The sequence below is a fragment of the Gekko japonicus genome, unplaced genomic scaffold (genome assembly GCF_001447785.1).
Source record: "Gekko japonicus isolate JY-2015 unplaced genomic scaffold, Gekko_japonicus_V1.1 scaffold251, whole genome shotgun sequence".
Classification (NCBI taxonomy): domain Eukaryota; kingdom Metazoa; phylum Chordata; class Lepidosauria; order Squamata; family Gekkonidae; genus Gekko; species Gekko japonicus.
This window is the reverse complement of record NW_015161956.1, coordinates 468,696-492,218: the sequence shown is the minus strand read 5'-3', so window position 1 is coordinate 492,218 and position 23,523 is coordinate 468,696. Positions and strand designations below refer to the sequence as shown.

General features: G+C 42.3%; 2 protein-coding genes across 3 annotated transcripts in view; one reads left to right on the top strand and one right to left on the bottom strand.

The window, feature by feature from the left end:
• Positions 1-16,521, bottom strand: part of RTF1 (RTF1 homolog, Paf1/RNA polymerase II complex component) — a 51,424-nt gene extending 34,903 nt beyond the window's left edge. The window contains exons 1-4 of the mRNA XM_015429511.1: positions 16,308-16,521; positions 7,731-7,841; positions 5,410-5,557; positions 3,061-3,262 (exon numbers count right to left, since the gene is read on the bottom strand). Of these exons, the coding sequence (XP_015284997.1) occupies positions 3,061-3,262; positions 5,410-5,557; positions 7,731-7,841; positions 16,308-16,385 (539 nt within the window). The 5' untranslated portion in view covers positions 16,386-16,521. The remainder of the gene's footprint in view (positions 1-3,060; positions 3,263-5,409; positions 5,558-7,730; positions 7,842-16,307) is intronic.
• A 116-nt stretch (positions 16,522-16,637) lies between these two features.
• NDUFAF1 (NADH:ubiquinone oxidoreductase complex assembly factor 1) overlaps positions 16,638-23,523 on the top strand; it is a 21,823-nt gene continuing 14,937 nt past the window's right edge. Inside the window, exons 1-2 of one of the 2 annotated variants that reach the window (XM_015429515.1) lie at positions 16,638-17,140; positions 20,052-20,642. In XM_015429515.1, the coding sequence (XP_015285001.1) occupies positions 20,151-20,642 (492 nt within the window). In that variant the 5' untranslated portion in view covers positions 16,638-17,140; positions 20,052-20,150. Of the gene's footprint in view, positions 17,145-20,051; positions 20,643-23,523 lie in introns of both variants that reach the window. The other variant, XM_015429516.1, reaches the window with a different exon arrangement.

Genomic DNA, 23,523 nt, shown 5'->3' with positions numbered 1-23,523 from the left:
AAAAGAAAAAAATTGATTATGGAACGTTTTATTTCAACATGATGAATAAAATATTTTAAGACAAGGTGTTCAAATATTTTCCAAATAATTTCTAAAATATATATATATGGTATCAGATTGATCTAATTTCTTTGCACTGAGGACAAGCAAGTCCTAGGTTACAAACTGAACTCTCCAATACAAGAACAAGATGCATTTCTTCCTTTAGGAGGTGCGATTGTCAGAAGAAAATAAAAGTTTCAGTTTTGTTTTTGCATGTGGGTGGGTATTCTGTTTGTAATAACTGTTTGGATATACTATATTTTCCGACTCTAGGGTTGCGGTGCTCATCTCCGTTTCAAAGCCGAAGAGCCAGCGCTGTCCGAAGACGTTTCCGTGGTCATGTGGCCGGCATGACTAAACACCAAGGCGCACGGAATGCTGTTACCTTCCCACCAAAGTGGTACCTATTTATCTACTTGCAATTTCTTGCTTTCGAACTGCTAGGTTGGCAGGAGCTGGAACTAGAGACGGGAGCTCACTCCGTCATGCGGCACCCGGGTCTCAAACTGCTGAGCTACTGACCTTCCACAGCCTGCAGTTCAGCGTCTTAACCACTTGAGCCACCGCTCAAGTGTATTTATACCTTGTGGCTAATAGCCACTGATGGACCTCTGCTCTATATGTTTATCCAGTTCTCTCTTGAAGCCCTCCATGCTTGTAGCCACCACCACCTCCTGTGGCAGTGAATTCCATGTGTTAATCACTCTTTGGGTGAAGAAGTACTTCCTTTTATCTGTTTTAACCCAACCGCTCAGCAATTTCATGGAGTGCCCATGAGTTCTTGTATTGTGAGAAAGGGAGAAAAGTACTTCTTTCTCGACCTGCTCTATCCCATGCATAATCTTATAAACCTCGATCATGTCACCCCTCAGTTGTCATTTCTCCAAGTTAAAGAGCCCCAAGCACTTTAACCTTTCTTCCTAGGGAAAGTGTTCCAACCCTTTTATCATTCTAGTTGCCCTTTTCTTTACTTTTCCCAATGCTATAATATCCTTTGTGAGGTGTGGTGACCAGAACTGTACACAGTACTCCAAATGAGGACGTACCATCGATTTATACAGAGGCATTATGATACTGGCTGATTTGTTTTCAATTCCCTTCCTAATAATCCCCAGCATAGCGTTGGCCTTTTTTATTGCAGTCGCACACTATCTTGACATTTTCACTGAGTTATCTACTACAACTCCAAGATCTCTCTCTTGGTCAGTCTCTGCCAGTTCAGACCCCATCAATGTGTATTTATAGTTAGGATTTTTTGCTCCAATGTGCATTACTTTGCACTTGGCCACATTAAACCCCATTTGCCACGTTGACGCCCACTCGCCCATCCTCAACCGATCCCTTTGGAGTGCCTCACAATCCTCCCTGAATGGGCAACATCTTGTAATTTGTGAACCAATGTCTTACAGTGTTTAGTTAGCCAATGAATTCTTAGTTTTATTATTTTCTCTTCACAGTAACTGTTCTTATTTAAAGTATTACTTGCACCTTAATAAAAATGTATTTTAAATATTAACTCTAGTCACTGCTGGCCATTAAAACTACATTGTGGGTTAGGTATCTATTCCTGAACTGGACAATTTAAAGTGCTGGCTACAATAAAATATCATCATTTAGGTGAACTGCAAGTAATTACAAGGTCAACTGTTGGCATTTGAACTTTGTTTCTATGGTCAGATACATACTACTTGTTCTCTTTGGGGGCTAACCACTCTGCAATTCTTTCTCTGAGATATCTGTGGTCAATGTTCTGCAATAACTTGCCTGATGGAATTAAGGGAATTATGGTATATCACAACCATGGGATTATCACCACCATCTCTGTCCTGAACGTCCTCTGAACACAATTTCTTGAGAGTTTTAAGAGAGCCAGCTACATCTTCAACAGCTTTCAGGATGGAGACACACTTCCCCAAATTTGTCAGTAGCAGAACAGACCAGAAGAAGTTGTGAGAGGAAAGGTACTGTGTCTTGGTGGTCTACTTTTAGTATTGAGTCTTTGGTATGGGATTATTTGCCAGTCCTTAGTTTTAGCTGAATCTTCCATATTTGAAATGACAAAACCCATGTTCAAGATTCACCTCAACCAAGGTGGTGGTGGCTACAAGTATGGATGGCTTCAAGACGGGAATTAGATAAACATATGGAGCAGAGATCCATTAGTGGATATTAGGCACAAGGTATAGATAGGAACTCTGGGTCAGGTGATGCACTGTATTCTTGGTGCTTGGGGGGGGGCAACAATGGGAGAGCTTCTAGTGTCCTGGTCCTACTGCTGGACCTCCTGATGGTACCTGGTATTTTTGGCCACTGTGTGACAGAGTGATGGACTGGATGGGCCATTGGCCTGATCCAACATTGGCTTCTCTTATGTTCTTATGTTCACTCTACAAGTAATTGAATTGTGGGATCAGCTGCCAGTGGGTGTGTTGATGGCCACTAGCATACATGGCTTTAAAAAATAATTAGACACATTCAAGAGGATAGGTCCATCAATGGCTACCCATGACAACTAAAAGGAATCTCCATGTTCAAAGGCCATATCCTCTGAATAGCGGTGTTAGGAGGCAACATCAGGAGAAGGCCTTGGCCTCTATTCTTTGTTGGACATTGTATGAAACAGAAGACTGTGCATTTGTCTAATCCAACAGAGCACCTCATGTTTCCCTGCATTATGTAAAACTTCTAAGAATACCCCCCCTGCTCCCCCATCCAATCTAGTTTAAAAAATCTCCATAAGAATAATCTTCTATCAAGTTCCTCTTCCAATGAGCAACCTATCCCGTGTTGGTTCTCACAGTCCATTTCACCAGGATCTTACCTTGCCTCCATCTTGAATGGTCGGAAATGTATAAGAACTCCCAGGCTCAAACACTGCATGTTGTTTAATAGCTGCTAACTCTGGGTAAAGGACAGATAAGGATGTCAGATGTTCTATAACTGAAACCTGAGTGTTTGCAAACAGAGAGAGTGTGTCCTGAAACTGGTATATACAATTATTTCTAACCCAAACCTTACCTTCTCTTCAGCACCTCTCTCTTCTCTATCCGGTTGAACAACTCCTGTTCCCTCTCCTTCTCTGTCATTTGTTCCAGCCGAGCTCTGTCTTCTTCATCACCCATGAGGTCCTCCCCATAGCCATCTGTGAACTCATCTTCAGATGACGAGTCAGAGTCTGAGCTAGATGAACAGCTGTTGCTTTCAGAGTCTGACACCTCACCTGAAAAAAACCAGAATGATTTCACTATGCTGATGCAGCCAAGAAAATCCAGGTGAAGCTTAACTACATACTGCAATGTTATTTGCTTGCATTTATCCCTCTTTCCTCATTCCTCTCACTCTTTGGACTACAAGCTCTTTAGACAGGGACCTGTCTGCTGCTACAGAATGCTGTCCATAATGACCATGCATCTGGAGATTACATTTACCTTCTTCACAAGTAAATAGCACCATTGACCAACCATGGATTATGGTAGGTGATAATACATTCATGTTGGGTGTGCATTCAGATCCAATCGAGCTGAAAATATACCCAAAAAAATACCTTATTGGTATTTTTGGGTATATTTCGGCATCCCAAATATATCTGGAATTTCTCAGGGGAAAAGAAATCCCAGATATATTTGGGTAGACTCGAAAAATGGCTGAGAGGCGGGAGCAATGTGCTCTCTGCTATTTATCAGGCTTTCTATTGCAGTCCCTTTAAAGTTTAAAGGGACTGCAGAAGCCAGCCTGAGAATCAGCTGAGCTGGCAGGAAGCACAGTGCTTCCAGTCTGCTCAGCTTTGGGATTACTGGCTCCTCATGCAGCCTCGTTTAAATGATGCTGCAAGAGAAGCCAGCCCAAAGCTGACCCAGTGGGGGGTGCTCTGCCTCCTGCTGCCTCAGCTGATCTTAGGGCTGGCTTCCCATGCAGCCTCGAAAGTCCTGCCTAAGATCAGCTGAGCCTGCAGGGCTCCCCATGGGCCAGCTGTTTGTCGGGCTGTCTTCTGCAGTCTCTTTAAACACCCCTCATTAAAGGGGATGCAGTAGAAAGTCTGAAAAACAGCTGCAATCTGCTCCACCTGTCAGCTGTTTTTTGTGGCTTTGCCGCTACTTTGTTTTCCCCAGGTTTTTTTTCCTTCTTGGGTCTATTGGACCCGGAAAAAATTCAGGATTTTCTAAAAAACACAGATCCAAATACAATACTGGTATTGGGATCTGGGATTTTTTGGAAATCCCAATGTTTTTCAGGTCCAATAAACCCAAATAAAAGAATACTGGGGGGGCACCTGCACACCCCTACTTATTATGTCTCAGTAAACTAAAAGTTGATGGATTTAGGTACATGCAACTCTACAAGGATTAAGACTGGTTTTAGTTCAGGATACAAGTAAAGTGGCTGAGAAATCTAGCCCACTCCCTACTGTGCCTTTCCCCTAATAATCTGTATCATCCATTCAATATACCTCCATTGTCTTCCCCCAGCTGTATGGACAAAGAAACTTCTATATATACACACTCTTACCAGAGCAATGTATGTCTCATTGTATGGCCTGAACACCGATGACGTCGCATTGCCAAGATGTTACAGAGTGCAATCTATTGTTGTCCCTTAAGTATTTATAGCAGACTTCGAAGCATTAGTTCTGAAATCCTGTGCTAGGCAACAAAATTGAATAAAATGGACCACTGGCTATTGAAATTCAGTTTATTTCTGGCTGCTTTTTCCACATATGTTTTTACTACTAGTGGTATCCTATGAACTGCCAGCAGAAGGCAGTGGCAGATCTCCCCACCTTCTCCCTCTTGCAGCAGTTGCTGGTGAGGACTGATGACACAAGGGTTTGGGGAACCCATGTGGGTAAAAACTGTGCTACATGAACAGCTGCAGTGAGGAACAAGCAGCTGGCAACGATGCCCATACTACATCTTCTGCTGGAAGAACGGATTCAAAGGCTCCAACCACATATCATTCAAAAGATGGTTTTCTGCTAGTTGCAATAGCAGAGTGAAAGAAACCCAATACAATTTACAGCATGAAGGAACAGCATCAGAAACCTCAAACAGTAACACACAGGTGACTATCTGCATAAAGCCTTAGTGTCACCAGGAAACTCCAAAATTGACAGAAGGAGGGAGAAAGGACTGAGGACTAAGAAGAAAAATAAAGTTACTGGCATTTATTTAGGGAAGAATTAAATCCTTCTCACTTTACTTCTGGGTCTAAAAACAGACTGTGAAACACCTGCACTGGTGTTTTAGAAATGCTTTTTACAGTACATCAGTCTACTGCCAAAACAAAGAAAATTTGCTCTGAAGAAACATCCATTCTTCAAACCAAACAAAAAGTGAGCACCCTGAAGACAATCTTCAACACTACTTTTACCTTCCTCAGGTGCTGAGCTCTCTGCAGAACTCTCTTTATCAGAGCTGCCCGATGAAGCTGTTTTGTTTGTCTGTTTCTTCATGGCTCCTTTTTTCTCTGCTTTCCCTGCTTTCCCTTTTTTTTTGTTTTTAGCACCTCCGACAGTCCACTGTAAAATAAAAGGAGCAAATGAGAGTGAGGTCTCTCAGCAAATATACATTTAAACACCACATTAAAAACATGGTCATTTTACTGTTTATAAACTACTGGCTATTTCTCTGCATGAATTAATCAGAGGATACTAAATTGGAAAATTTCATTCTGCAACAAGTATATTCAGTGTGTAGAAGACTGCTCCTTTAAAGAGGATAGATCATGCACACTAACACAAATTACATCTATGTAGCTTAGAAACAAAACTACAAGAAATTACTTTTCCAAAACACCACCATGAAACATTGCTAGTTAAACAAACATGAAGTACTAAGAACCTCTTGGTAAAACACATGGCACAAAACAGAGAATTACACATGGAGCAGAGGTCACATAATGGATCTTTCCCCCTTCTCCCACTGCAGCCTTCTACATCCAGCTTAGAGCAGCTCCTAAGAGTCTAGAATCCTTTGGGAATGATATGAAGGCAAGTGGGAGGAGCAATGATTAAGGTCACTGGCATTCCCCTCCCCCTTATTGTATACACCATTCTGCATTCTTTTTAAAATTTTTAAAATTATATTATAAAGAATACAGAAAAAAGAAGGAATAGGGAAGCAGATCAAAAATATAACTGCCCAAAAAAACTATTATGAGGGCAATTTTGCAGAAATTAAGAACGTTCCTTCTTCAAAAAGTTTATGTATATGTAACAAAGTATATGAGACAATAACTGAACAAATCTTTAGAAAGATATATATGGTGTAATGGCATAAGAATATAGCTTAAAATATATATGACCTATTAATTTAAAAACTTATATTTTCATTTTTATTTTATCAATCTTAACTTTCCAACATTGGCATCTCTTATGTTCTTATGTTCTTATGTTCTTATAAGTTCACACAACAGTTTGTTACGATAAACAAGTTTGTTATAATAAACACATATTACACTTTTCATTTCATATTAAAAATGTCTTATAGTATTATTGTTTACTATTAAACCTTTCAGATATATAAGAAAAGAAATAATAGTCATAGAAAACTCGCAAATTATTTCCAAATTTCTTTCAGTCTTTGGTTGATGTAGTTTGTCAGTTTTGCCATAACTGCGTATTCTTGTATCTTGTCTACCCAGTCCTCAATAGTTGGGCAACCCTCAATTTTCCACCACTCTGCATTCTGTTCGCAGTTCTCAGAAGCCAACCTACAGTACGGAATACTCACTGGTTTTGTTCAGCTTTACAGCAGGTGTGTTTGAGACTTTTCTGCAGCATCTTAAACTACTGCTTTGCTCCTAACTAGGAGCATTATGGGAGGCACACTCCAGCAAAATTTGTCTTCCAGTTCTGAAGGTTTGTGCCCTATGGTCCTTTGATACATTATTAAGAGAATGTGAGCAGGTAAGATACTGAGGTCCATGTGAAATGTGAGGATATGAAGGAATGCTCACATTCCATGGCAACATGTATACCCTAACTATGAAAAAAGTGTACCTCCTTCTGTTTTTGTTTTTTCTCCCCTGCATTTTTCATTCTTGTGCCTCATAATAGTGGTGGAATGTGCCATCAAGTCACATCTGACTTAAGGCAACCCTGTAGGGTTTTCAAGGCAAGAGACATTCAGAGGTGGTTTGCCATTGCCTGCCTCTGAATAACAACCCTGGAATTCCTTGGTGGTCTTCCATCCAAGTACTAACCAGGGCCAACCATGCTTAGCTTCAGAGATCTGATGGGTTTGGGCTAGCCTGGGCCATCCAGGTCAGGATGCACCTCAAAACACGTCAGTATTTGCCTGAGGGGGGGTTCTTAGCACCCGTGCCAGAATTCCTTCATATCTTAAGTTACAAGAAACATAAAGCTTACCTTTGACAAAAGGAAAAAATAATGCTTATACATCCCAAATACTTCTATATCCAAAGATCTTCTATGAATGGAAGTCCTTTTATTCTAAACATTACCTTGTACATTTTCACCTCATCCATTCCCCCGCCCACAATAATACCTAGACAAATCCAATAAGACATTATCTATTAGAGACAGGGGAACATAAGCCATTTTCTAAATCTAGACCCACTCATAAATAAAATGCAATGCCAATCATTAACAAAGAACAGCCCATCATAATATCCTCACTGCTAATATGATATCAATTAGCTACCTAGGTGTTTTTTTTTACAGTATTTACCTCATCATCACTATCTGAAGTTTCAGAGTCTGATGATGCTGTTGGCTTGCTAGCAGGTGCTTCCTTTTCCTCAGAGTCACTGCGTTTCCGTTTGGCCAATGACAAGAGCTCCTGAAGAAGTAGAACACACAGTTATTTTAGAGCAGGCTTCTCTAGCTTTGACAAGGATATAATTACCTCGACATTAATTCTGACTGCCCCCACAACAGTATTTTAAATATGAACTCTTAAAATAAAGTTAGTAACAATATAGCATGATGCAGTACAATGCATTCCTTTTTAAAAAAATCAAAGTCACAGAACAAGGCTTATTTATTTGAACCCATTTATACCCCCCTTTCTTCCCAAATGGGACCCAAAGTGTTGTTCTCTCCTCCATTTTATCATCACAACAATCCTGTGAGGTAGATTAGGCTAAGAGTGTATGACTGGTCCAAGGTCACCCAGTGGGGACTCAACCCTGGGCCTCCCAGATACTGGTCCAACACTTTTAACTACTATACTACACTGGCTCTCTTTTCTACTGCTGTCCTGGCTCTCTGGCATTTCATCTCTATGAAAGCCTGCAAACACCCAACCTTATTAGCTTCTGGAAAATGCATAAAAATGTTTTGTTTCAGACAGCTTTTATTATCTCCTGTTTCTAATGCTGTATTATACATAATTTTTAAATGTTGTAAGCTCTTTATCACACATACCAAAGTCAGTATAAAATTGGGTACAATGAACAGCTGGGCTTTTCACAAAGGAAATGTTATAGTTCAGTTAAAAGTCCTTACACATTTTCTCAGTTGGCTTCTACATTATAAAAACATCCATTCATATATTCATATACCATACATCAGTTCTGGACTAGATAACGAAAAACATGTAGACCACTTGCCAAGTTAGAATTTTGTACATAGGAACACTCCCACACAACAGTTATGACATGGGAATGGTTTATACAAGCTGAAGCACACATGTAGATCCACTACAGAATTCTATAAGGACAAGCGTCTGATACAAGCAGTCAAGGGGGGGGGGGGAGTGCTAATATTTCAGTCACAGAATGCCTTATGAGGGTACCGCCTTTTTAAAAAAAAAAATCAGATCATAGGGAAAAATAACTTTAAATGATTTCAGAATCTCGATGTACTCTCAGAAGGATAGGAACAAAACCCTTTAAAAGGTATAGGTTTAGATGCCAAAATTATGACAGCGTCCTAGGTTCATATGTCAAACTACTTGATTGCAAAATTATGGCTGGGAGATCAGGAACTCTGTCAAAAGCTTGCATAATCCCACCCCCTCCATTTCCTGATCATCATGACATCTGAATTGGGATGGCTTCAATCACCACTGTGAGGGCAAGCTATGGTTTGCATTAAGTATTTTTTATTTATTATTTGTATTATTTGTATTTCTATCCCACCTCCCCGTAGGCTCAGGGTAGTTGGGTACACAAATTCAGAAGTCTTGTGGAACTACATTTATCACTAACAGGAAAGGGAACAGGATGTCACCTGAGCTGTACCTCTGTTAAAGCTGTCTCACTCTCCAATTTGCTAGATGAAGGGGAGACATTAAAGCCTACCAAAAAGTTTAGTAACATTACTGCCCTGAAACATGGAAGGGTTTGCCTGCTCCCCACTAAACAGAATTGACAGAATTGAACTAATTTGGTCTGTTTCTTTCTGTGTTAGCGTCTATGAACTGAAGTGTATGATTGCAATTTCCATAAACAGTAGGATCCAGTTTTCCAGACAATAACAGAAGGGTACTGGTGATTCACCCTTACTCAATTTTTTTCAAGATGTTGATTTATATGGGCTGGATCCTACAGATACACTAATGGTGGAACTCTCCTTTGGTTCTGGACTTGTCAGAAGAAATTATTTGTGCTGGTGGAAGGCACCACCATGGTTACCAGATCAGATCCAAGGGGTTCAGCCCAACTGCTGTAGAAAGTGATGATTTGTTATATGGAAAAGTGTCTCATTGACAAAATGAAAATTCTTGCCTGCCTCTGAAAGCCAGGAGCATATGATTTCATACACTGCCATGGTAGTGACAGGTTAGACAAGAGCAAAACACAGAATGCTGGGGAGTGAATCCTCACTACCACGTGTAATAAGCCAACACCAGCCTGTCTGTGTACCTTTCCAACTAGGAGGCTGAGGGAGAGAGTCTCCAGCCCTACAGGGTATTAATTAAGAACTCAGCCCTGCAAGGTAGGACACATGAAAGTTGAGTTCCAAAAACAATTAGTTTGGTAGCTTTAGCCAATGTAGGGCAAAGTAGTGGGTTTAGAATGAAGCCCCAAAACCCAAATAACACCACAGAAGTATAATTAATAAGGTTTATTAAAAATAAATGTGCAAAAGGTATACAAATATAACAGTGCAAAGCAAGGAAGAAAATAATAAAATCTAAATAGCTAACCTAAAATACTAATATAGGCTTTGGTCCACTGACCCAGTTGTTACCTGACCAGACTGAAGGCACAGAATCCGGGTAAAGATTCAGAGTCCAAAATCCAAGAACAGGTATTTTGGCCATGCAAGGCACAACCATGACCCAAAGGTAAAAAACAGAATGAATCATCTCACTTTATGCCAGACTACCCTCAGTTGGCCTGATTCTGTTTGACCAATCAGGTGCATTGCTAAGACACATGACCAAGCATTCCTGCAGTGAGTACATGCTCACAGTCAAGCAACCACTCAGCCTACCACCCAGGGATCCTTGGGCTAATGAGACAGAATGTGAGTGCAAAACTCCTTCTTGGTCTTAGCCTTGAAGCTCCCATGATCTCACTTGTACCTGTGTCCATCTCATCCCGTTATCTCTCTCTGTCATTATGACATTACTTTCCCAGAGGGAGGCCTTCTGCAACTTCTACTAGGCACAAAAGTCTGAACCAAGGATTTGAAAAGCCACAAAACTGCTAAGCAAAGCAAGTTTCTCGACACATTGTTTTTGAAGCAACAGTTCCTAAACTTCTTGCAGAATAAAAGGCACACAAAGAGTTGTGAGGAAATAACATCCTAAGAAACATGTTCTCTAATCTTCTGTTGTGCTATAGTATGTGTTCTTGAATTTTTTCCTTAAAAGACTTACAATCGATAAGGCCACTCTCCATCTACCTAGCCAAAGATTACCTGCTACACAACACAGATACAAAACTTTGTCCCTAATTGAGATCAGGCCACACTACTTTCCTCCCAAGTTCAGAAGACTGACAGCAATTGTCTTTTACCAACTGTAGATTCAGACTGCTTTTCTGCCACATTGTGATTTGATGCCATGGAAGATGAATTAGCCATCTGCAATGAGAGAGGAACTACCACTACCCTACTCTGCTGATGGAAATTAACTCTGGTCAGTTTCTGTCACTGGAGGGTAAACAGTGATTTCTGCTTATACTCTCCTCCAATCACCAACTCCCAACACCATCATTTGTATGCGAGGTGCTCAAGACACGGACTCATATGCGAAGTCACAGTTCTTGGCTATTTCATCAGCCTGGATACCCCCTCCCCCCAAATTTTTACAGCACACAAAATCACAAGCTGTGTAACTTATTTAGTGCTTACTGATCTGTTTAAAGTATTTATCATCTCTGCACTCTGTTCAAAAAGACAGCTGAGTGCTAATGAATATCCATTCAGATTTCCTCTACTGTAATTCAACCAAGAGTTGCTGAATTGTGACGTTTTTAACAACAAAACACAAATTAGATTTTCCCTGGTTCTGTACTTTTTCAAAAAGTTTCAGTGATGGATCTAAATAACTGGATTAATACCTCAGACTCTAAGAACTCACCTGGACTCCCTCAAAAAATATGAGCATGAGACAAGCAAGCTAAAGTCTGCAAAACTCTTGTAAATGTTATAAGTATGTTGTGTTGCTTTCATTCCCATATTCATGGTATTTCCACATTTTGCAAGGCACAGGTCCCCATAATTATAAAAGTGACCACGTCTAGTAACATCAACTAGCTTCTTCTGCAATTCCTGTGATTACCAGGCTGTGTTCCTGGGAACTCTGGCATTCCTTAAGAGGCTTACCATATCCATAATCACAGACAAGCTTCTCACAGACAAGAGAGGCAGTTTGGTGTAGTGGTTAAGTGCGTGGATTCTAATCTTGGAGAATCATGTTTTATTCCCCACTCCTCCACCCACACCTAGCTGGATGACCTTGGGCAAGCCGTAGTTCTGATAAGAGCTGTTCTTGAAAAAAGAGCAGTTTCTGTCAGAGCTCTCTTAGCCCCACCTACCTCACAGGGCGTCAGTTGTGGGGAGGGGAAGGGAAAGGAGTTTGTAAGCCACTCTGAGACATCTTTGGGTAGTGAAGGGCGGGGTATAAATCTAATCTCTTCTTCTTCTTCATGCAATATGCAGCTAGAGGAGTGTTGCAGATGCTCTTAATTCATCCAGGGAAACATCCACCAATACCCCATGTGAACTGTTTGAGTACACTAGAGTTCATCTGCTGGTCAGTAGATGGTGAAAATGTTAAACAATTTCACACTTTGGTGGAGTTCATCATGAAATGTTGGACTTTAATATTAAAATTAATTCATTTAATTACAGGTTATAAAGTCCCCCAAGACCCAAAGGCAATTTTTATTGTGCTATTTGAAGGATTTGATTGAAGATACAGATCTTAAAATCGTGTTGAATTTATTACTTGGAAATACACACGTTTTCCCACAGTTTCAGAATGGTCGTATAAAGCATGGAATACAGCATATCTAACAAAATGGGCATATTACAAACAATATTTATGTGGTCCTGACCCTTTTACTGATGAGCATCTTCAACAGTGGATTTTTAAAATAACACTTTGGAGCAACAAGTAGGAAGATGGGATTAAACCATGTGCATTTAGTTTTAGTTTAGTGTTTTAGTGTGTATAGTGTTTAGTGTTCGTAGAAGGAAAATAATAAAAAATTTATTAAAAACAAACCATGTGCATTTTTTCAACCACTGTAGTGTAGTTTTCTTTTTTATAATATAAACTGGTATTTGATTCCTTACAGTTAAACAAAAAAGCTTATAAAAAAGACAGAAATGTACAGCCTACAAGATTCACCCCCCCACTCCACAGCAAGATAAAATTTGAAATGCAGCTAACGAGTTTGATTAAATTCTTTCAACGTCAAGCTCTAGTCTCAATGGCTATATTAAAAAATGTAGCCACATTTTCAGTAATATGTACAGTCTCCCCCGCAAGACTAAGAGTAATTAGCTGTTAACTGTACAGCCTCGTGCCATAGCTAAGAGTAGAGCAATTACATCACCTCTAGCTCCTCTATAATAAGTACAAAGCAATAGCACATGGGATATAGTCGCTATCACTCCTGCACTACAAGGAACACAGTTGATCAGTTAAAGAGTTATCCTTGCAATGGCACTCAAGGATTTCTGATGGAAAAACATTAGAACATCCTAATGCAAAAGCACTCCTATATTTTGGTACACTTGAGGTTTTTAAATAGCATGCACATTTTTCAAGTACTGGAAAGTTCAGATCCAAGGTTAAAGGTGAACAAGGTGTACGTGTCTGATAACTTGTATCACAAATCCTTTGCTTGACTAATTGTCTCGGTCAACTCCAGAATGTAAAACTGGTGATAGAAAATCCAGCACAATTAATTTCTTGGATTGCATTTGCTCACAAATGCATCTGTCAATACCAAAGAGGTACAACTTGAGGATGCATCTCTAAGGCAAATACCCAGAAGTTCATGGCTGCAATCCTTGCACTTGCTGTAAATGAACATAAGCCTACCTCGTGGCTCATAAGTGGCACTGTTACATGTTTAGGGAGTCCCAGAATAGCTCTGAATCCTTTCTACAAAGCCATATCAATACGCCATAAAGCAGATGAGGCACCAGTTTGGTCTCGTAAGAATGAACTGCAGCAGGAACGTAACATTCATATTTGACATAACAGAACTAAGCCACTATTTGAGCAGATTATTTGGCATTCACTTGTGCATGTTAGAGATGTGCAGTCCATTTACAAGAATTAAATTCAATGCCCACCCCAAATACCTATAGGACTGCACTTAGTCCAGCAGACATCCATCTGAAGGCAATCTATACTTAATGCTGCTATTTTCTTTTAGCCCCCTTGGGCACACGTGCTATTGCCTACAGTCAAGAAGGCCACGTTACAATAGACCTCTACAATAAGACAGATGACAAGCAGGCTCATATAAACATATATTGAACTGGGAGGCTATCAAGCAAACATGTATCAAACAGCTTTGCTTATGCTCATTTAGAATAACCACGATGAATAGTTGGATGAAAGAATCGTGCTATTCTACTTAATATGGAAAGAGCAAAAACACAATTAAATAATGTCTATATACATTATAATATATAATTATGTCCAGCATAAAGGTTTAAGGTAGCTAGTACCAGGGCTCTAGTCGGGGGGGAGCTCTCAGGTACGGAGCTCCGGAAGAGAACCTCTAGGGGGCGGGGCGGTCACGTGGTGAAGCCCCGCCCCTTCTTTACCCCGCCCTCTGCTTCGATCCTCATTCCGTTTGGGAATGAGGATGAAGCAGGAGGGTAAGTAGCCGGGCCTTCTGACACACTTCCGGTGATGTCAGGGGGTGTGGCCTTCTGTCACTTCCGGTGATGTCAGGGGGCGTGGCATATGCAAATAAGTTATGCTAATGAGTTATGCTAATGAGCTCCGGCAGCTCTTTTTCTACAACAAGACCCCTGGCTAGTACTCAATTCCCTTCTCTCAGCTCCTGCTCCCCCTCCTGTAGTCTATTCGGCCCAATCTCCCCCACACCTTACAAAAAACAACAACAACAACATGTTATTGTGGAACAGTCTCCCAGAGATGGACCACAAGGCAACAACTCCACATCCTGACTGCACTTGAACTGACTTTTCCTGTCAGGCTACCAAATGTGCTGGGTTTCTGAAGCCTACGGTTCTATTATGCCGTTTCATACTACACTTCAAGTGTTGCCTGGTCCTATGATCTTGTCTGTAACCTGCCTTGGCCTTAACAGGAAAGTTTAAATAAACAAAACAGACAAGCTTCAGGTTCTGCCTTTCCATGTACAATCCACAGCCATTTCCATGTACAATCCATATTAAAAACTACTTGTTTAAGCACATGTAGGCAAAGATGTTAAGTTCACATAATTAAGGGAAATAAAACAAGAGTCCCATAGCACCTTAAAGCCGAGCTAAATTAATTCCAGTATAATCCTTCATGAGTCAAATCCATGAAATTTTCATCCACTAGTCAGACACATCTGTAACAAAAGCCACAAACCAGAAAGGCAGAAGGGGCAGGGGGCAGATGCTATAAAAAGATATTGTTTGCACTTTTTAGTATAAATCTTATCTGCCGAATAGATGAAAATTTCAAGATGGAGTGAGGTTTGACTCACAAAAGCTTACAACAGAATGCATCTTGTTAGTCTTTAACAGGCCGCTAGACTCCTGTTTTATTTTGCCGCTACATACTAACATACCTGGAATCATCAATGTTTAAGAGCTCTGCAACATACAATCAGACACTCTTCGTGTACATGCAATAGTATTTGCTGTGCAAATAAATTTTGAACCTACTTCTAGCAGAAGTACTGCCGAATTACTGATTTCCAAGTGGCAGTATTCATCTGACACTGCTGCAGTCTCCAGGTTCAAGTGGGCATGAGACAGAACTAGCAGCAGCTTACTTGCCCCTCAAGATCTATGTGCCTTGGATGTGTTAAGACAAACAGAAAAAAGCACTCTGCACATTAAAAGCTGTGTCACTGGGGAGCAGATATGAACACATCCTAAGCAATGAGTGCACCCTGCAAGAAGCCAAGACAAACTTACAAGATGCTCAACGACTACAGTAGGATGCCTAAGAAAGAAGGGTCAACATTTTCAAGGCAATGCCAGGGCATGGATAGGAGAAGCTAACCGAACACCACTAACTGTTTAAAAGACCCAGCTATGAAGGCCCAAGAAGGATGCTCACCAGATCTCTAGCTATAACACAACAGGGCTGAGCTTAGAATGAGAAAATCAGCCTCTGGCTGGCTGCACAACGACAGTAGACCTCTTTACTGTGAAGCCAAACCAAGACATCATACGGCAACATGTCTCTGAGCAAAGCCTAAGCTAAACGCTGGATAACTGGTTGCAACAGCTCTGCTAGCAGTAATACCCAAGAACTACCCAGCACTATTAAGACTAGGTGGTCTCCAAGAGAGCGTGTTCAGGTGGGGCCTCCAGATGCATAACTGTCCGTCCCGCAGAATGCCTTTCGTTCACCACCTGCGAGGGTTCACTCCCCCCCCCCATTTCAAGGGATCAGCATCAGCTTCTCCTCTCCCTAAATCGCCGCCGCCGCTGCACCTCAGCCACCGCTTCCGAGGTTGCCCACATCTGACACCAACAACACCTCCCGCCTGCTCAGTCTCCTCGCCGCTCTGCTCCACGTTTCTTTCCTAGAAGCCCCCCACCCACGCTGAGAGGGACCCCAAGCCGCCCACGGAGCCTCCTCAGCCTCCCGCGGATGGAGCTCAGCTGGGCCCAGCGCGCCGGCGCTGCTCACCTGGTCCAGGTTCTCCTCGCTGCCGCTGTCTTCGGTGTCGGAGTCAATGAGGACACGGCCTTTCCGCTTCTTCACCATGGCGGAACCGGCCTCACCGCCGCCCGACCCCTCTACTTCTCACCGCGGGCCCCGCGTCGCGGCCTGTGCGGCACTCAAAGCGGCAGAGCCTTTGCCGAGCCAGCCGCCCGCCGGCCAGCCCGGGACACAAAGGGCACCGAGCATGCGCCGTACACCGCCCCGCCTGCTGGGGCAGGACCAAGGCAGTGACGGGACTAGGCGGGGCTAGCGAAGGAACGTTGAGAGGGGGGGGAGGAGTAAGGGAAGGCTGTTGCGTCAGTCGAGACGGGTTTCTCGTTTTAGAGGATGTTTTAGGGAGAAGGTCTTGTTTTCTCTGGAAAGGAACAAAATAACCTCTTGTTATCAACAAGAGCACAGTTCTTATTGTGAAAACATGAGCTGAGCCAGGTTCCAATTTAAATAGTCGTTGGAAGGCTTGGGCCGTCGAGACTTCTGGGTTTTGAAGCCCGTTCTACTTCAAAGGCAAACAAAAAATAATTTTAAAAAGTCTTAAGAGAACACAGACTTCCGCTCTGTCTCCTCTTCTTTTAAGGACAGCAAACGGCTGAAGAGCGGCAACCAAAGAAGGCGGACCAGCTTTCTGTTACAGAGGTGCTGAGTGACATAGGGTACGGTATGCAACTCGGACCCTTTGGCACGGAGTTCTTGTTTCCTTGATGGGCGGAGATGGAAGAGGGACGGACAAAATCGATGGAGGCTTCCGGAAGGCTTTCAGCGTGGGACTCGCACTTGTACGGTCTCTGGAAACATAGAAAGTAGGTGAGGCTGGCGTGTGGGAAATAGCTGACCTGGAGAACATGAAGGGACCATAGGGGATGAATTGGCGCTGGCATTTTCTATTCCTGGCCGCCAGCTTTACCAAATGAGCGTGCCTTGTGTTACCCCATAGAAGTTGGCCTGTTATCCTCGTTTTTCGCCATTAGCTTTCCCTAGTTGCAGGTCTGGTTAAGCATGATTCCCTTAGGATGATTTAGGATAATTCGTGTGAACCAGACTACCAGGATTCAGTGTTGGAAGCAGTTTTTAAAAAGCGGAGTTGCCTTGGAATATGTGACGGCTAGCAAATAAAGCTCATGAATAAACCTTCGTTGGTCTTCAAGGTGTCACTGGACTCTTATTTGTTCTAATGCTTCAAACGAGCATGGCTGATCATCTGGATCTATCTTCATGAGGTGTGAGAGTCCGGTAGGCTTGAGCTCTGGCCTGTCTTTTAGTAAAAAAAGAAACTAAACCATAGTTTTTAGCTAATTGGTTGAAAACGTGATAATACACGGCTGACCATCTGGATCTATCTTCATGAGGTGCGAGAGTTCGGTAGGCTTGAGCTCTGGCCTGTCTTTTTGTAAAAAAAGGAACTAAACCACAGTTTTTAGCTAATAGGTTGAAAACGTGATAATGTCATTGGCTCTGAGTTACTGACATGGAAAAAAAGGGCCTGACCTGCATCTTCTATGTAGTGATCCACTTGATGTGATTATTTTATTAGGAGTCATTGATGGATGGAAAAATTGTGCTAAAATACTGAATTAACCCATATTAAAGCTTTTTCCCTGTGCTCTCATATTGCAATTGTTCAATATTTTGTCTGTTGAGGGAACTTAACAAAGGAGATAGCATTCGTATTGTCATGGTTCTGCATGAGTGTATGTGTGATCTTTCTCTTCAGATATTAATGGTGTATCTCCTTCAGACTATATGACTGATTTCTCTTCATAGTGATGCTTTGACAGACCTCTGACTCTCCCCCAAAAATATTTTTAGTTCCCCTCTGTGACTGAGCTGCCCTTCAGTAGAGTGTATTTCTTCTTATTTTATAAACTTTAACTGTCCCACCCTGTCACAGATATTAGTTTAGGCTTCTGACCCAGCACAGGAACTTAAGGAAAAATACAGGAACTGTCTTGTTTTAAAGTACCCTCATGAAATGGCATGTGAGGCAAAATTAACTTTTAAAACAGAATAAAGGTTTTATTGAACAGGCAGGGAATGTATATGATATGAGATTGTCAAAGTTTAGAAAATCATACTACGTATAGATTTGAATGTTTAGAACATAGAAGAGAGTGTTGTTGTAGCTTACTTTTAGAATTTCAAGATCTTTTCATTGAGATGTGCTTTGCTTAATATATTTCAGCACAAGTTCTTAATACTGTTTTCTGGAGAATAGCATTTGGTTATAGTTTCTAGATTTCTCCCTTCAGAGTTCTAGGTTTTCCCTTTAGATATTACAACTTTTCACTAACTCCTGAAGTATATAAGCTTCTCCCCTTTATTATAGACCAGGGTTCTCTTCCCAATGCCTTTCATTGGTGTGAAATTATTCTCCTTGTACCTAAGAAGCAATAACTTCTTTTACTATTTGGCTTGTATGGGAATTCTCTCTAACTACCCAGACCTTCTCCAATATCCATTGTCTGTATAAAGCGGTTCTGTAGCTTTCTTGACTGAGAATCTAAGTTCTCCCTGTCTAGAAATATTGATTTCTAAAAGCCTCCTGCCTTCTCTTGTTATGATAACATGCTGTATCTTATTTCCTGTCCAAGCCAAATGGCTGACCATTTGGCCAGGGAAACTTTATAACCATGCCATATAACTACACATTCTTTTACACCTCTAAGTGTAAGAGGCTGACCTGATGGCTCTTGTCTCTGCCTCACATGCAAGAAGTCACGTAGCCGATGAAGTAGCTGGAGTTTGGGGTCACCTGACTGCAGGAGGTGCCTCCAAACTCCTAGCCATTCCTGTGTTGCAGCTATGGCAACCAACAATGGGCACACCCCATTCCCACTCACAATTGGCTCCTGGCCAGGGCTAATTTGTGACTGGAATTGGCCTATAACTGGTCATTCCCTATGGGAGAGACTCTGTCTCTGTTCTGTTCCTGCTCTCTGCTTGTTTATTGCACCTGGAAATGCTGTCCTTTGAAGAGACAAAGGACTGGCTTTGTGAATTGGACCACATGGTTGAGCATGTTGTTTAACGTACTGCAAAAGTACAGGATTCCCTCCCATTCCTGGATAGGCGTGGGGGGTTATCCTATACACTCCCTCAGAGTAGTTCTGATATATTTAAGACAATGGGGTCTCTCTTCTCTCTGTAGAAGTACTTTTCTGACTATTGCCTGTCAGAAAACAGACTCCCAAATGTCTCTTCCCTCAGAAGCCAAACCCTCTGGCTACTGATCCAAATGTTAGATCTTAGACAAAGACCAAAAGGCAAATGAAACTTTTCCTTCAGATCAGCTGTTTTACTTCCTCTCTAAGCTGATGGTAACCAATCAGAGAGCAAGTAGAGCAGCTACTCACATAAGCTCTTCTTTCCAGGAAAAATTAACTCATAACCTCCCTGATTCTTTGTCCCAAGCAGCATTTTAAAAACCTGCTTTGTCTTGTAATTCCATCACAGATGCATATTCTAAATCATGAAAGAAGCAGAATTGAACATGTTACCATTTGTGACCCCCATTCTTTTTTTAAAAAAACAAAATCTGCTACTTGTTGATTTACTGAAGCATTTTACGAGCAGGGTTTTTCTTATGCTATAATATGAACAACATTACTTAGGTAAACCCAATAGGTGCATGTATACATTTCAGGTGGTTTGAGGAAATGAATTAAAGGAATCAGTAATTTTTCAGTTTTTTTGTGTAATTTCTTATTGTTACAGATGAAAGCGAGCGACTTCAACTGGAAAGAGACATCTGTTATTTTACTTTGATAAAAAGAACTTGTTTGTCAAAGCAAGTTCTAATCTTTTGTGGTTGTCATGGCTTTACCTCTCAAGGTGCTTAATCAGCATCATTGGCAAAATGGCTTGTATCCATTGTTTAGACCTCTTGTTGGTGGTTGCAACCGAAGTCAGTATAGCAGCTATAGAAGACCTGGAACTCCGCCTGACAAGATCCCACCATGGGCAAAGATTAACTTTAGCTTTCAAAAGGGAATAGAAGGGATCAAGACCCACTTTGGACGCTTAGCAAAAGAAGCACGTGATCATCTGAGAGGGCCCGAGGGGCATCCGTTAAAGGAATATCTGCTGGAACAAACAAGAGTGACTTGGCAGTTTCGCAGTGAAGACGATTTGAATAAATGGGTAATCTCCTCCGATGCTGAAATTGGAGGGAAAAGCGAAGTGTACCTAAAACTAGGTAAGAATAACCAGTCTGCTGTGTTGTATGGAACTCTCAATACTCAAGTACCTCGGGATGGAGAGACAAGATACAGTGGATATTGTTCCATGAGATCAAAGCCACGACTTGTGAGTACAACATATTATTATATTTACTGGGGAATGGTCTATGTTAAGTAAAACAGGTCTTTAGTGGGGTTTTGCAAGGAGGGGAAAATGGGCCGATACTTCAAAAATAGCTTGTTGGTCTTTCTCTTGCTCACTTGCTCTAACACAGACAAAATACCTGGAGATGAAAACTTATCACCCAAAACTATATATTATCAGGAAAGGATTATTTTTTTATTTATGAAATTTAAGAAAGTTTTAATTCAAGAACAAAATTGATCTGTGTAAATCAGGGGTCATTTAATAGAAAAAGAGGGGCAGGAGCTCATTAGCACAACTCATTAGCATAACTTATTTGCATATGCCACACCCCCGACATCACCGGAAGTGTGTCAGAAGGCAACACCCACCGCACAGGCTCCACTGGACTACTTTGGATTGCTAGCTATTGGGGGGGGGGAACGTGCAGATCTGTCCTTGCAGAGTAGGGAGAGCTTGTACCTGAATAAAACTTGGTCTTAAAGGTGCCACTGGACTGTCTTGGACCGGGGGGCGGGGGAGCTCTGCAACTTACTTGGCAGCTTCTTGCTCTGACTGAGGGCTGCTGGGAGCAGGGGGTGGGGCTTGTTGCATGTGCCCGCTCCCTGGGCTTTTTACTGCCGGGTCTCCGCTCTTGTGCGCTTCTGCAGGAAATGACCCATGGTGTAAATAAAATATTATATTTCTGTCATATTCTTGTCCTTTATAAGTACTAGAATTCATTTATGTTCTATGGAGCCCATAGAAACATTTAATTTTGTTGTTTCCTGATAATAACTGTTTGACTTTCAAATGTTTTGAATTTAGAAACATTGGCAACTAAGTTCATTTGCACTATTACTAACACAATACCTTTCTAAAACTAGAAAGTTCAAGCAAATTATTTTACCATAGACCTTTATGCTGCTTGTTTGGCATTGGAAATGACATTGATTTTAGGAGATTTCTGTGCATAAGTGGTTTTTTTACACACACACACACACACACACAGTTAATTTATAAATTAGGCTTGAGTATTGATCTTCATCAGGAGACATAAATCACAGTTCCCCCCTACTGTTACGGGAATGAAATAACCCAAAACACTATTTTAAGGGTATGTTGCTCTATAATATGAAAGGTCTTGTTGATGGCCTGGTGACATCTTGTAAAGTGGTGATGATAGAATTGCTCCGCGGTATCCTCTTCCTCTGTTCTTGAAGTGGGCCTTTCTGCTTTGGGGATTGGGGGAAATGAAATAGGAAGGGAGACAGCTTGCATATTGTGGTGGAAAAACTTGCTCTGTTTATGACAGAATCAGTTATTTGTATTGGTATGTATCCAAGTATATATATCTAAAGGATACTTAAGTCTTCAGACAGGGAGTAGTGATTTCCATTGATTCCCCTTTTCCACTCTGCCCCCATATTGTTACTGAGGTCCCATTTTGTGGGACTCACTGGCCTGCAGCTAGGGCCGGCGCTTTCATAAGGCGAGGTAAGGCAGTTGCCTATGGGCGCGAATGTTAGAATGGCGCCGCACAGCCTGTCACCCCACCCCCTTCCCCCCCCTCGTCAGAAGCCCTGCTCCACTCGCTCCGTTGGCCCTTGGCCTAATGCCACGCCGAGGCCGTTGATGCATGCAATGCCATTGGTGCCCTTTCCTCACTTGGCACTGGGAGGCGGGAGAGGCGGCCAGCCACGTCCAGTGAGCATGGGAGGCGGGAGGTGTGCGTGCACAAGGGGGCGCAGTGCGCGGGTCTGGCAGGGGCCACCTAGTCAAGTGCCAGCCAGGGGCTTCCTCCTTCCTTGTGGTCTCCTTCCTGGGAGGCTGGGCGGCCGGGCTTCATTGTGCGCATGGGGGCGCCATGAGTGGAGCAAGGCCGGGCCTTTGCCTCCTTCACTCCCTCTGTTCTCAGTCTCTCCTCCCTCCCCTGCTGGCCGGGCAGAGCTGAGCGCTGCAGCTCTCATGGTCTCCCCTCAGTGCCAGCTGAGCCAGTCCGCTGCCCCCACCTCCCGCTCCGCCACAGCATGTCGGGCCGGTTGGTGCGGGCCGAGACCCACAGCTGTGCCAAGGATGATATCAAGCTCCCCTCTCACCCTTCCTAGGTTCTCCTTGCCCCTGGTTGGCTCCTCCCCCAGCAACAGGGTCCCCTCAGCAATGTGTTGAAGCATGTCCTCTCTCCTGGTAGTTTATCTCTTCTATGCCCCCCCCTATATTCTTGGTGCTGGGGCGGCAACAGTGGGAGAGCTTCCAGTGGCCTGGCCGTGCTGGTAGACCTCCTGATGGCACCTGATATCTTTGGCCACTGTGTGACAGAGTGTTGGACTGGATGCGCCATTGGCCTGATCCAACACTGGCTTCTTTTATGTTCACACACACCTAAGCAGCAAAGGTTGGAAGGAAGTCAAGTGGGTTCCCTTCCTTGCTTTCCAGCAGGACTCCCCCCAAATCCAGCACATGATTTGCAGCTGCCTTTCTGAGAGTAAAAGGGGAGCTTTTTGTGCTCTTATCTACATTAGCTGTTTTTAAAGATAGTATACTGCCTTTTTCTTTCACAAGGATAGAAGCAGATACTGGATCCTAGAACCACTGACCTTGTCCCTTTGTAGTGTTAACCCCCCCATGCTTAAAAACTAGTATTACATTTGGAACCTTTATTCAGACCATTCACTCAGTTATGTACTAAATAAAGAATGGGGATCAAGGAACCAATTTCAGCTTCATTGTTGAATCTTCCAGTGATAACAAACAGCCCATGATTGGGATCACTGGATATAAATTAGTTGCCCTTAGTGCAAGACATTTGTAAACCACTCCCTTGCTAATTCTGCTTCCAGCTAGCTTTCACCTTCAGAAATAAAGGCTCTCAGAATAATCTAAC